General features: G+C 56.3%; 2 protein-coding genes across 6 annotated transcripts in view; one reads left to right on the top strand and one right to left on the bottom strand.

Moving 5' to 3' along the window:
* The window catches only part of LOC109320799 (AP-2 complex subunit alpha-2), a 621,923-nt gene that overhangs the window by 386,324 nt on the left and 222,878 nt on the right, over positions 1-12,721 (bottom strand). The window lies entirely within an intron of this gene.
* On the top strand, positions 400-7,441 carry RUVBL2 (RuvB like AAA ATPase 2). The gene is made up of 15 exons (XM_019551082.1): positions 400-454; positions 613-661; positions 811-866; positions 1,373-1,514; positions 1,888-2,017; positions 2,441-2,507; positions 2,702-2,808; positions 3,059-3,152; positions 3,717-3,840; positions 4,102-4,196; positions 4,620-4,738; positions 5,834-5,953; positions 6,470-6,599; positions 7,109-7,223; positions 7,315-7,441. The coding sequence occupies exons 1-15, from the start codon at positions 443-445 to the stop codon at positions 7,338-7,340; spliced, it is 1,386 nt and encodes a 461-aa protein (XP_019406627.1). The 5' UTR covers positions 400-442; the 3' UTR covers positions 7,341-7,441.

Here is a 12,721-nt window from a genome sequence, read left to right as displayed (position 1 = left end):
CTCAGGGGTGGGGCTTCCCAGCACCCCGCCCGCCCCGCCCCCAGGTCCCTATTGGAGCGCTCCGCCGGGCCCAGTGCTGCGATTAGGTGAAGCGGTCGCTGACGGGCAGGAGGAAAACACGTGGGGCAGGGACCAGGCAAGGGCTCGGCGGGGGGGTGGATCTTAAAGGGGAAGCGTCAAGCTTTCCAGGAAGGGGTGGGGGAAGGGCAAGGAGTCGCGGAGCGAGAAAGCTGAGACGGGCCGCGGGGGAGGAAGGAAGCGGACAGTGGGGCGGGACGGGGTGGGGTGGCAACCCCTTTCAGCAGGGGAGGTGCTGGGGGCGACCGGAGGACCACGAGCCATAGAGCAGCACCTAGAGCGGTTGCCTCAGTCCTCCGCGTCTTGCTCCCTCGATTTCCGGTTTGTCATTTCCGGGCCGCGCCGGGCGGTTTGTGTGAGCATCATGGCAACCACGGTGAGCGCCCCTGCGGGACCGGGCCCAGTCCTGCGCGGGGGGGTGGGAATCAGGTCCGAGATCCGGGCTGTTGGGGGAAGGGGGGAGAATGGCGCCGGGCCGTCACATGGGGGAAGGGTGGGGTCAGGACCCCCCTGACCCCGTCTCTCCCGCCCCAGACCACGAAGGTGCCCGAGGTGCGCGACGTGACGCGGATCGAGCGCATCGGTGAGTCCAAGGGTGGGGGGTGGGAGTTCGAACCAGACCGTCTCCATGGAAACCGTTGCTTGGCAGCGGGCCTGAAGGGGGAGCGGTGGGGGGAGAGAGGGGACTCCCCCCTCCAGACCCTCATCGACCTGCCCTATTGCCTCCCCCAGGCGCCCACTCTCACATCCGGGGACTGGGCCTGGACGATGCCTTGGAGCCCAGACAGGTACTGGGAGAGCCTCATGGAGGTGGGGCTGCACAGGCAGAAGAGGAAGGGGCTGGGGGGTGGAGGCAGTACTAGGGGTGCTGGTGGACACTGTGTAAGCCTGGGGGTTTGTGGACGCTTGAGTCGGAGGGGGGAGCCAGGAACTGTGTACGACTGGGGGGAGCAAAGGCAGAGATGGGGGGGCAGTGATGGGCATTGGTAGGGGCTGCATGAGCCTATGGGGTCCATGCAGTGCTATGTAGGAGTGGGAGAGGAGCAGGGGCATGGGATAGCTGTAGGGGTGGAGACAGGGGCTGGGGTCATGAGGAACATTGTTGGGACTACATGAGTGGGAGGGGGGGTACGGGGCAGCCATGGCAGGAATGGGGGCAGAGATGAGGTCTTGAGGGTTATGGGGAGCCTTGGCGGGAGCCGGGAGCTGTGTGAGCAGTGGGGGTCCATGGGGGCAGCTGTGTATGGGGAGAGGGTCTTTGCCAATTCCTACCTCTCACATCCTGTCCCCGCAGGTCTCGCAGGGCATGGTGGGGCAACTGGCTGCCCGCCGTGCCGCTGGCGTCATCCTGGAAATGATCAAGGAGGGAAAGATTGCAGGCCGGGCTGTGCTCATCGCTGGCCAGCCAGGAACGGGCAAGACTGCCATCGCCATGGGTATGGGCCTGGGGCAGCCTCAGGATCTGTCCATATCCATGCCCTGAGTGGGAGGGATCTTCCCTGTATTCCTATACCATATGAGATCAGGGTTCATCTGTCTTCTCCTGCCCCATCCTGGGGTCTGGCTGCCATGAGAGGCATCTCCTCACTTTGCTGTCCCTGGCATTTGTATCTTCCCCAGGACCTGCCCCGTCTCCACCTGCAGGTCTCTCCTAGGCTTCCCCACCCTAAGATCTCACCACCTGGGGGGTTCCTTTCTTACATGGGGAACTGTGGCTGTAACCATCCTGAAGCTCTGGTGCCCGTGTAGGGGGGATGGCATAGTTGTACAACCTCTGATGTAACCACAGCCTTCGTTCTATCTCCCCAGGCATGGCTCAGGCCCTGGGGCTGGACACCCCATTCACAGCCATCGCTGGCAGTGAGATCTTTTCCCTGGAGATGAGCAAGACAGAGGCACTGACTCAGGCCTTCCGGCGCTCCATCGGAGTGCGCATCAAGTAAGGATGGGCCCGGATACCTGGGTTCTGTCCCTTCTCGGGGAGTGGGGAATAGTGAGGTGGTACAGGGAACTGCAAGGAGGACGCTTGAGTTCCATCTCATCTTCGGGAGGTAGTAGGGATCTGATGGATTAGAGCAAGGGGACTGAAAGCCAGGACTGCTGGGTGCTGTCTCTAGCTCTGGAAGGGGAGTGGGGTCTGGTTGGTTGGAGCTGTGGGGGGCAGGGGCTGGAAGCCAAGACTCCTGGGTTCTATCCCTAGCTCCAGGAAGGGAGTGCAGTCTGATAGATCAGTCACAGCAATTGCAATCACCTCTCCCAGTCAGGGGAAGGGAGCAGCTTTATCCCCACAGCCCTCCATATGACAGAAGCAGTGGGGGTTGGGGGTACACTCTTGACTTTTCTCTGTCCCTCATCCCTGCAGGGAGGAGACAGAGATCATTGAGGGGGAAGTAGTGGAGATCCAGATCGACCGCCCAGCTACTGGCACTGTAAGTGGCGATTGGGGCTGGGCAGGGGCTGTCCTATGCTGGATCTGAGCTTCCCCCATAGGAATGTGACTGTGAATCCCCTCAGCTTGGCATATATGGGACAGGGTTGGTTGAGGCTACCCTTGCAAGACCCTTCCTGTACCTATAGCCAGGTCAGGTGTGATGAGTAACTGCGTCCATCTGTCTATCTGCAGGGTGCCAAGGTGGGGAAGCTGACACTGAAGACAACAGAGATGGAGACCATCTATGACCTGGGCACCAAGATGATTGAGTCCCTGACCAAAGAGAAAGTCCAGGCAGGGTGAGCATGAATTCTTCCCCTCAGGGTGGTATATAGGCTGGAGCACACCGGTGCTGATGTGGCAGTGTGACACACACAGAGACACACACACACACAGACACACCAGCGACCCTGAGCACTGCCGGATGTCTTCCCTCTAGTTTCCTTGAGGAAGTTGGATGTGCTCCCACCTCACTTCAGCACACATCCAGGGGTGACCTTGCCCCCCTTCTCTGAGGCAGCCAGGCCTGAGCCCTCCCTCCTCCCACAGGGACGTCATCACCATTGACAAAGCCACGGGCAAGATCACCAAGCTGGGACGCTCTTTCACCCGAGCACGGGACTATGATGCCATGGGTTCCCAGGTATGCAGGAAGTGGGGGCAGTGGGTGCCTCTGGGTACCAGAGCATTTTGGGGGGGTGGGGCCCCCAGGTTCTATTGCAGTGGGGTGGGAGGATCCTACCTCAGGCAGGGAGTTGGACTAAATGACATCTGGAGGTCCCTTCTGGCACAACTTCTCTATGATTCCAGGGGCTAGGGCCTAGAAGATGTGTTTTTTAGGTACTGAGGCTTGAGCAAGATGGGGGGCTACTGGGTAAGGTGGGGTATAGGCAGAGCTGTGGAGTGGGGACTTCTGGCTACCAGCTGCAGGAGCCAATAGGGAAGGGGGCTCCCAGGTGGCATCAGACAGGCTGAGCTCCCCCCTAACACAGAGGACTTTGGTGTGGATGTAGAGCTGGTGATACCAGCCCTGAGATCTCTCCTGCTGCCCCATCCCAAACCAGACCAGATGCTGCAGTGGAGGGGTGCAGGCAGGAGTCTGAGTTGTTTGCCACACATGCAGTGCAAGGGGAGGGGTAGTGGGGTTGGGGGGCAGGGAGTGGGGGAGTAGGTGAGCTCTGAGCTCTCTACTCCCCCCCAAATCCAGACCAAGTTTGTGCAGTGCCCAGATGGGGAGCTGCAGAAGCGCAAGGAGGTGGTTCATACGGTATCGCTGCATGAGATTGATGTCATCAATAGCCGCACCCAGGGATTCCTGGCTCTCTTTTCAGGTACTACCTGACCCCCACCCACACCAAGGCTTCTTCCTCCTCCTATGGCTGCGGCAGACCTACCCCCAGAGGGGGTTTGCTCTTGTCCCTGGGGTATTTGGATCATGAACATCTCCCTCTCACCCCACACAGACATGCATACAGGCATGCACACACAGACATTCTCTGCCCACAGGGGAGGGTGGAACCTGTGTGTGTCCCTTACGGGACTGTACTAGGGGAGGGATCTCCATACATGAGCCCCTCCCTTTCCCACCCCAGGTGACACTGGCGAGATCAAGTCAGAGGTGCGGGAACAAATCAATGCCAAGGTGGCCGAGTGGCGTGAGGAGGGCAAAGCTGAGGTCATCCCAGGGGTGAGTGTGCAGGTTGGTGGGCACTGGAAGGAGGGGAGGGGGGTCTTCCCTCCAGAAAGAACCCCACAAACCCTGGAAGTGGGGAGCTGGGACTAGGAGTGGCAGCCTGGGGTAAGTATGGTGGGGGCGGTACTTGAGGCTGGGCCACCTTTTGGGGGAGCAGCAAGCAGGGCACAGGACTGTGGGGTAAGGGCTGGGATCAGGGGATTCCTAGGGTGACCCCATGGTGCAGTTTTTGGGAAAGGGGAATGTTAGACATTAGGGCGGCACTAGGGTGATCCATGGCTCCCAGCTGTGAGGGACTGGGGAGAGGCCACAGTAGGTGTCCACGGGTACCAGAGTAAAGGGGAAGGGGGACCCCTTCATCGTGCCCCATGCTCTCCTCCCCCCCACACACTACTGACCTGCTTGTCTAACCCCCAGGTGCTCTTCATCGATGAGGTGCACATGCTAGACATCGAGTGTTTCTCCTTCCTCAACCGGGCGCTGGAGAGCGACATGGCGCCTGTGCTCATTATGGCCACTAACCGCGGCATTACCAGGTCAAGCATGGCAGAGTGGGTGGCGGGCATGAGACTTCAGCCTTAAACACCTGCTCTTGTGAGGACCCCCTCTAGGCCTAATCAAGCCAAGATCAGCCTTAGCTACCCTTCACTGTGCCCATTCCAGTCCAGTTCATCTCACGTGGTCCCAGGAACTGAACCTGGTATCCCAGCACCCTCTAAGCTCTCCATCTCTCTGCTAGGAAGATCTTACAGACCACACCTCCAACCCCTATACACTGACCACAGGCTGCTACTTCTAATCCCAGCTCCCCGCTTCCCTCCAGGGAGAATCCCATGACCCCTGGAAGACACCCCCATCCTACCCCTGTGTCCCCCAACATGGGTACTATACAGTCATATTCTGGCATTGCCACTCTCCTGATCCTTCCCATCAGGGGAGCTCCTGGTTTAAAGCAGATACTTGTACTGTTGCAGAATTTGGCGTTACACGCTTGAATTTTATTCCCACCTGATTGCTCCAATACATCCCACAGGATATTTTGATAGTCTTTGTGTTGGCAGTACTCCACAGGCCTGTGCTGTCAGCCAGACCCCTGCTTCTTGTGCCTGGACCACTAGCAGAGACAGGCCCATGGCTTAATCATTGAGGAGCTGCTCTAGTGTCCCCCTTCCCTTCAGCTCAATATGTCCCCTTTCAGTCCATCTCATAGCCACCTCTCCTGGAGTCCATGCCTCACAGCCAGTTGGCTTGTTTCTGCCCCCTGGAGTGATGTCTGGGCAGATGTGATCTCCAGTGTTACCCTGAGCTGGGAAAAGACATTCTCTGTTGCAGGTCCCAGCTGGCCCCTGGAGTAGACAAAAGCCTGCCCCACACCCTCACAGTGGGACTTAAGCCCTTGGTTAGGGGGTGGGACGGGGCAGATTAGGTCATCAAATGGGCAGGCCATCCCTTGGTTAGACCACCAGAGGGGTGGGATCTGGGCAGGGCATCACTTGGTGGGACGAAAGGATAGGGGTCAGTTAAATCATTGATTGGAGGCCTGCACAAGGGCAGGGCACTGCATGATGGGCATGGATGGGGGAGCATGGCAAGACCCCAATGCCCTGATGCTTCCAACTCCTTTCCTGCAGAATCCGTGGCACCAACTACCGGAGCCCCCATGGCATCCCCATCGACCTGCTGGACCGGTTGCTCATCATCTCTACCTCGCCCTACAGCGACAAGGAGACCAAGCAGATCCTCAAGATCCGGTGAGGCCAGGGCCTCCCAGTCACGGACCCCTCTACCCTTCCCAGTCCCTCAGGAGTGTTTCCCCTGCATCACAAACTTTGCTTCCCCTTTTTAGCTCCCCAATTGGAAGGTTCTCCTCTGCACTGCAGACCTTTTTCCCCACCCCCCTTCCAAGCTCCCCCATAGGAGGGTTCATCCCCCTCAATGGCAGGGCCCATCCTGCCAACTCCCTTACATCAGGATCCTCTCCTCCCTTCCCCTCCTCTTGCCCCCCTTCCCCCCAGCACCTAAGGCTGCCCGCAGGGCCCTTCAGCCCAACAGTGGCTCCACACCCCCCAATTACAGTACTGGGACCCCTGGAGGGAAATGTGATCTACCACAGCTTGGGGGAAAGGCAGGAGGGGACAGTGCCCCCAGGAGGGAAATGTGATCTACCACAGCTTGGGGGAAAGGCAGGAGGGGACAGTGCCCCCAAGAGCTGCTAAGGACAGCCAGCACTGCAAGTTTTCTTCAAGCAGTGTCTGACCACCACGCAGGTGTGAGGAGGAGGATGTGGAAATGAATGAGGATGCCTACACGGTGCTGACTCGCATTGGGCTGGAGACCTCGCTGCGCTACGCTATCCAGCTCATCACTGCCGCCAACCTTGTATGCCGCAAGAGGAAGGTCAGTCCAGATGCCTGGGTCCCACCCCAGGAAGGTGGTGGGCACTAGAATGGAGCTGGGAGCCTAGGTGCTCTCGCAGCTCTGGGTGGGAAATGGGTAGAAGAAGGGGTGGGAGCTAAGACTCCAGGCTTCTGTCCTAGCCAAGTGGACAGTTTGGTCTGGAGGGTTACAGCAGGGGAGCTAGGATGCCTGGGTTCTTCACTGCTCTAAGGCAGTGAAATCTGGAGCTCTGGCAGGGGAGAAGGTGGATGCATGGGTTCTTGGAGAGGAGTGGGGTAAAAGCAGGGAAGCTGCAACTTCTGGGATCTCTCCCAGCTCTGGGAAAAAGTGAGGGTAAGGAGTCAGAACATGTGGGCTCCCTCCCAGGCCTACAAGGCAGAGTGGGTAACTCCCTTGTGGCTCTGGTGACTAAGCCAAGTGAGAGGAGTTGGACTGCAGGGGGCTGGTCCTGGCACAGGATCCCTCCACCCTACCCTCCACAGCTGACACTTACCCTGCTCCTCCCTCAGGGTACAGAGGTTCAGGTGGAGGACATCAAACGGGTCTACTCCCTCTTCCTGGATGAGTCACGCTCTACCCAGTACATGAAGGAGTATCAGGATGCCTTCCTCTTCAATGAGCTCAGTGAGTGGTGGGTGGCAGGGGGTATAGGGAGAGAGGAGAGGGCATAATACAGCCCCTTCCCCTTGGACTCTAACCTTCTCTTCTCTTGCAGAGGGGGAGAACATGGACACCTCCTGATGGACCCAGACCCCCTTCACTCCCCCTCAGCTCAGCCCTTGGCACCTGTTTTTCAATTAGTTTAGGGTTTTTTTATAAAATAAAATTTTTTTTTTTTTTGGGAGAAGATCGGCTGGATGCTGGAATGGGGAGGGAGCAGAATGCTTGGATTCTCCTGACTGGGAGTTCAGAGCAAGGGGAGAAGGGGATACAACAGGGGAAGATGGGATACCTGGTTCTCCCCTGGCTGGGTAAAGGGAGTCTACTGGTGTTTGGGGGCTAGGATACATGGGTTTGACCCAGCTGGGAGCTGTAACACTCCCAGCATGCCCCGATGCTCTTCTACTCCCTCCCCACTCACAGCCCAGGGCTCCCACATATTCATCTCCTGGCCGCATGCAGAAGCTTCTACCTGGAGTTTGAGGGTGGCTGCTCAGCTCCCTGTGGCCAGCAGGCACTGAGCAGAGAGAAGGGTCCACTTGTGTCCTTGCCAGGCTTCACCCCAGGCTGGGCAATAGGCGCCATTGGCACAGGATCCACTGTATGCAAAGGACTGGGTCAGAGGCCAGTGCAGTAGCTCTGTGTAGCTTATGGAGGTAAGAGGGTACTTGTGCAAATGAGGCCACACAGCTGATGGGGACCAGAGTCCTCATGCAACACTAGCCCTTGTGCAGCTGATGAAGGGGAGAGTCCATGTGACAGGAATCCTTGTGTGACATGGGGCTGTGGGCAGCTCCTGGCAGCAGAAGCCTTCATGCTTCACCCTATGCCATTGAGCACACAATGTGAAAAGAACTCCCAGCCACATTTACACAAGACAGCTTAATCTGGATTAAGGTAAAGTAGGGGTGTGACTGTACAGCTGCATGGAGCCCCTAGTGGAGCACAAACCTATTGGGGCTTGGCCATGGGGCTCAAGGTTAAGCTCAGTGAGTGTGCTCAGATGCTACTGGTCCTCCAGGACCTTCCCATAATCCATGAATAGCTCATCTCATGCAGTGCCCCTGAAGATGACCAGAGGCCTGATGAGGCAGGGGATGTACCCAACAAAGGGCAGATTTCCCCCATCTTCACCCTGTCCCACTGTGGCCCTGGTGAGGACCAAGCTTTGAGCCTCTGCCCAGGCAGCTGCAAGCTGTGGTCTGGGGGCAGGAGGTTAGATACCCCAAACTACCAAACCAGTGTTGAAGGGCAGGGGGCACTACCAAGCATGGATATGCCTGGTCCCTGGCAATGCCTCCCCAGCACAGCCCCAGTAGATCATATTATCTGCTCCAGCAACTTCCTACAAGTGCCCCCTCCCCTGCTAGGAAAAGAACCCAGGTGTCTGGGCACCCCCATTGAGCAGTTGGAGGCCAGAACACCTGGGTTTGGTCACAGTGACCCTAGATGGGAAAGACTCTGTGCCCCACCCCACCCCTTGAGGTGGCTAGTGCCCCCTAGTAGGGAAGGCCCTGCCTGGGGTAAAAGCACCAAGGCCGAGGTCTCTTGTATCTCTTTATTGGCATCTTAAACAGTAAAAGCCCCCAGTTGTGGCACAGTGCCATCCTGACCAGCAGGGGACACTGGATCGGGGTGGGGGCCAGTGGGGGAACAGGGCAAGCCAGGCCAGGTGGGGGCTCAGCCCTCAGAGAACTGGCGGTACAGTGCAGCCAGACGGGCATCAGGGAAGCGCGGTACAAAATGCACCTGCAGGATCTGGGAGAAGCCCTCGCTCAGTGATGGTGCCACGAACTTGCTCCTAGGGGAGAGGAGGGGCTCAGTGCTGTGAGCTTCCCCTAGGCAGGGTCTCCCCTCCTGCCAGCAGTAGCCCTGCTGCACTCAGGATTACTCTGCCTGCCCTCCCCACCCCACATTGTGCAAGCTTCTGCCCTAAGGTATGGCCTCTGCTTCCTGGCACTGCAAACTTGCCTACAGGCAGGGAGAACTCTCCCTTGCACCCCATGGAGTGCTCCCTTCCCCAGCACTCACTTGTAGGTGTTGAGGACAACATCGGTGACAGAGACATGCCCCGTTTCTGTCATGTCCCGGAACTGAAAGGACAGATGAGTTCTGGTTAGTGGGGGATGAGACCCTTCCCCTCCATAGGGCACTGGCCCTGATCTGGACCCAGGGCAGGGGTGAGGCAGTGGCCTTTTCCCACTCTGGGGGGTCCTCACTCACCCTGTTGTTGTGTTTGGCCTGCTCCAAGGAGGCAGTGAAGAGGAAGCAGCGGCAGGGAACCCCGGCATCCTGGGCACATTCAATGTACCTGGTTGGGGAAGTAGGGAGAGATTTACAAGGGGAGAGGGGGACTGGAGAACCTCTCCTAGGTACCCCCCCATCCCCAAGGTCACAAGGCAGTTGGGCTGGAAGGGACCTCACAAGGTCACGGTGAGTCCAGTCTCCAGTCCTGCTCAGGGCAGCATCATCCCTGAATACACCATCCCAGCCAAGTGTCTGTCCAACCTGCTCTTGAAAACTTTCAAGGAGGGAGATCCCAGCTTTTCTATACAGCCTGTCCCAAAGCTTGACCACCCTCAGTCAGGAAGCTTCTCCTCATCTCCAACCTCAATTTCCTCTGCTGAAGCTCATCTATTACTCCTAGTCCTGTCCTGTTCCCTACAGCCACAGAGAAAAATCCATCTCAATCCTCTCCACAATAGCCCTAAGTCTTCTCTGGGTTAAACAGTCTCAGCTCTTTCAGCTTTGTAAGTCCTGCTTCCCAGGTCTCTGATCATTTTTGTTGTGCTCTGCTGGGATCTTTCAAATCCACCCACATCTTGAAATGCAGGGCCCCAAACAGGACCCAGCGCTCCAAGGAAGGTCTCCCCAGTGCTGAAAAGGATGGAAATGTCACTTGATTTGCAAGGGGGACTCCATTCCTAGGATTATAGGAAAGTCAGGCTGAAGGGAACCTCACAAGGTCACATCTAGTCCAGCCGTCTGCTCAAGACAGGATAATCTTCGACTTAAAACCATCCCAGCCAAGCGGCTGCCCACCCTGCTCTTGTAAGCTTCCAAGAATGGAGATCCCAGAGTTTCACTAGGCAGCCTGTCCCAATGCTTGACCACCCTGATAATCAGGAAGTTCCTCATCTCCAACCTATATTTTCCCTGCTGCAGCTTGAGGCCATTGCTCCTTGTCCTGTCCCCACAGAGTCAAGCCCATTTCCATCCATTCTAGACCCCAGTCCTAATATCTGCACCTCTACCCAACTTGAGCAAGATGCAATTCATTCCCTAATCTGAATCATTCATTAATGATCCAGACTGATGTGGCCAATGTGCACACGCCCTGAAGACAGAAGTGCACTGGAGGATATGCCTAGCACCTTTGACTAGCCCCAAGCCACCTGACCCACCTTAAAAGACAGGACCCTAAGAGACCCGACTAGTGGAACATTAAGACTATTAAAAAGAGAAAGTTGTTAACAGCTGTGCAATGAAGCGTGTAGTAAAGATCAGGGAGACTGAGCTATGAAGTCAGTTGACTCCCTCAGTCAAGAAACAGCATTTGATGTCTCCTCCCAACTAGACATTAAGCCATGGATGCTACTCCTCAAGTACAATGATCCAAACAGTTATGTCTCCACCTTACAGTGGGATTATTTACCTAATACAGGGGTTGTCAACCAGGAGTATGCACCCTTGGGAGTACTTGGGAAGGCCCAGGGGTATGCAGCAGCAGTGTGGAGAAGCAGAGGCACTTCTGGTTTCACTGCTGCGCACAGGGGAGCCCTGGGGCTCATTGACTGGCTGGGATACTTGCTGCTTCTCAACCAGCTGCCAGGGGTACACCAACCAAAAGGTTGAAATCCCCATACCTAACAATTCACTCCAGGGCAATGAACACCCCCGAGTGGAAAGCAGCAGTTGATGAGGCTGGTTCTAATTTAAGCTATGTACAAGCAAAGCAGGACTAAGAACTGAGGTTTTGTGACTAAAACTGCCCTCTGAAGGGAAGTCTTTGATCCTTCCTTTTTGTACATGACATGGGATCTTAGTTGTCCACTTGCCACAGAAAATTGCAGAAAAACAAGGATGTGTGCGTTTTTTAAACAGAAATTTTCTGCTTTTTTTCTTGCAGACCACTAAGATCCCTGTAAATGGCTTCTGGGGGGTCCCTTTCAGCCTGACTTCTCTATGATTCTGATTCCTGCTTAAACAGGACACAAAAGAAACACGTTATCATCCATGTCAACACTTTCCTGAGCTCTCACTGGTCTACAGCAGGGGTGGAGGGCACCGCCTTCGATTTCTGATCCACCCAAAGTTTAAAACCAACTGTGGGGTAGTGGCAGCAGCATTTCCAGCCAGGCAGTGCTGCAGAAGTCAACTGACTTCTTGGCTCATAATCATCTTCCTTATCCCTTCTGAACCCTTCATTCCATAGGTGTCTCTCCTTTTTAAATGGTCTTGCTGCTCCACCAATCAGGCTGTCTTTTGTTCTGTAATGCCATTGTGTGATTACTGCTGGTAATGAAGCTCCTATTTCACAGCCCAGCAGATTGTTTTTAACTCTTTGCAATGAAGTTGTATTTGCTTCTGCTTCAATCCTAAATGAAATAATACAGCTCTGGGCCCCCACGATGTTAGGGAAGCTTCTAGTTTATTTTTAACTGCAAAAAAATACCTGCTGTGTTAGACGTGATGGGACCCCTCAGCACGTGCACCCCACTTTTCAAAGTCCCAGATCCACCCATGGCCTCAAGCCTGCACCGGCAGTCTCAGCATCTCCCTCCCTCCCCAGCCCAACCTGCGACGTGACTCCAGGTCGGGATTGGTGTTGTCCACAGCGGCACTCTTGCCTTGGCGCAGGGCTGCTGTGCAGGCTGCCACACACTTCTGCCAGGAGCCCAGTGTGTCCTGGGGTAGAGGAGGGGAGGCAAGAAGGGCTCAGACCTGCACCACACAAGGGAGATGGAGTCATGTCCCCCTCACCGTGCATCCTCCTTACCCGGTTGGCATACGCATAGCCAGCAGGCACTAGGTGGCGCTTCAGGAAGGTTGATTTGCCAGCTGCAGGGAGAAGAGATGGGGTCAGTGCTGGGGGTGGGGGCAGAGGGGAGACTTGGGGCTGACCAATGGGATCATGGCAGCACAGGGCTTCTGGGGGCTGGAGAGGCTGTGCCCCTTTATGCTTATGGGCAACCAACACGAGTTCATTAGAAGCAGGTCCCGTCAGACCAACCTGGTGGCCTTCTACGACCAGGTCACCAAATCATTAGGTGCAGGGGTAGCAGTGGACATAGTCTTTTTGGACTTTCAGAAGGCCTTCAACACTGTCTCTCACCACCTTCTCATTAAGAAACTGGGGGACTGTGGTCTACACAGTCAAATGGGTTGCCAGCTGCCTGGAGGGCCACACCCAGAGAGTGGTGGTGGATGGGTCATTTTTGACCTGGAGGGATGCGGGCAGT

This window comes from Crocodylus porosus, unplaced genomic scaffold, assembly GCF_001723895.1.
Source record: "Crocodylus porosus isolate Cpor-Errol unplaced genomic scaffold, CroPor_comp1, whole genome shotgun sequence".
In the NCBI taxonomy this organism is placed as follows: domain Eukaryota; kingdom Metazoa; phylum Chordata; order Crocodylia; family Crocodylidae; genus Crocodylus; species Crocodylus porosus.
Note: the sequence above shows the minus strand (reverse complement) of the source record. Positions and strands in the feature narration are given on the sequence as shown.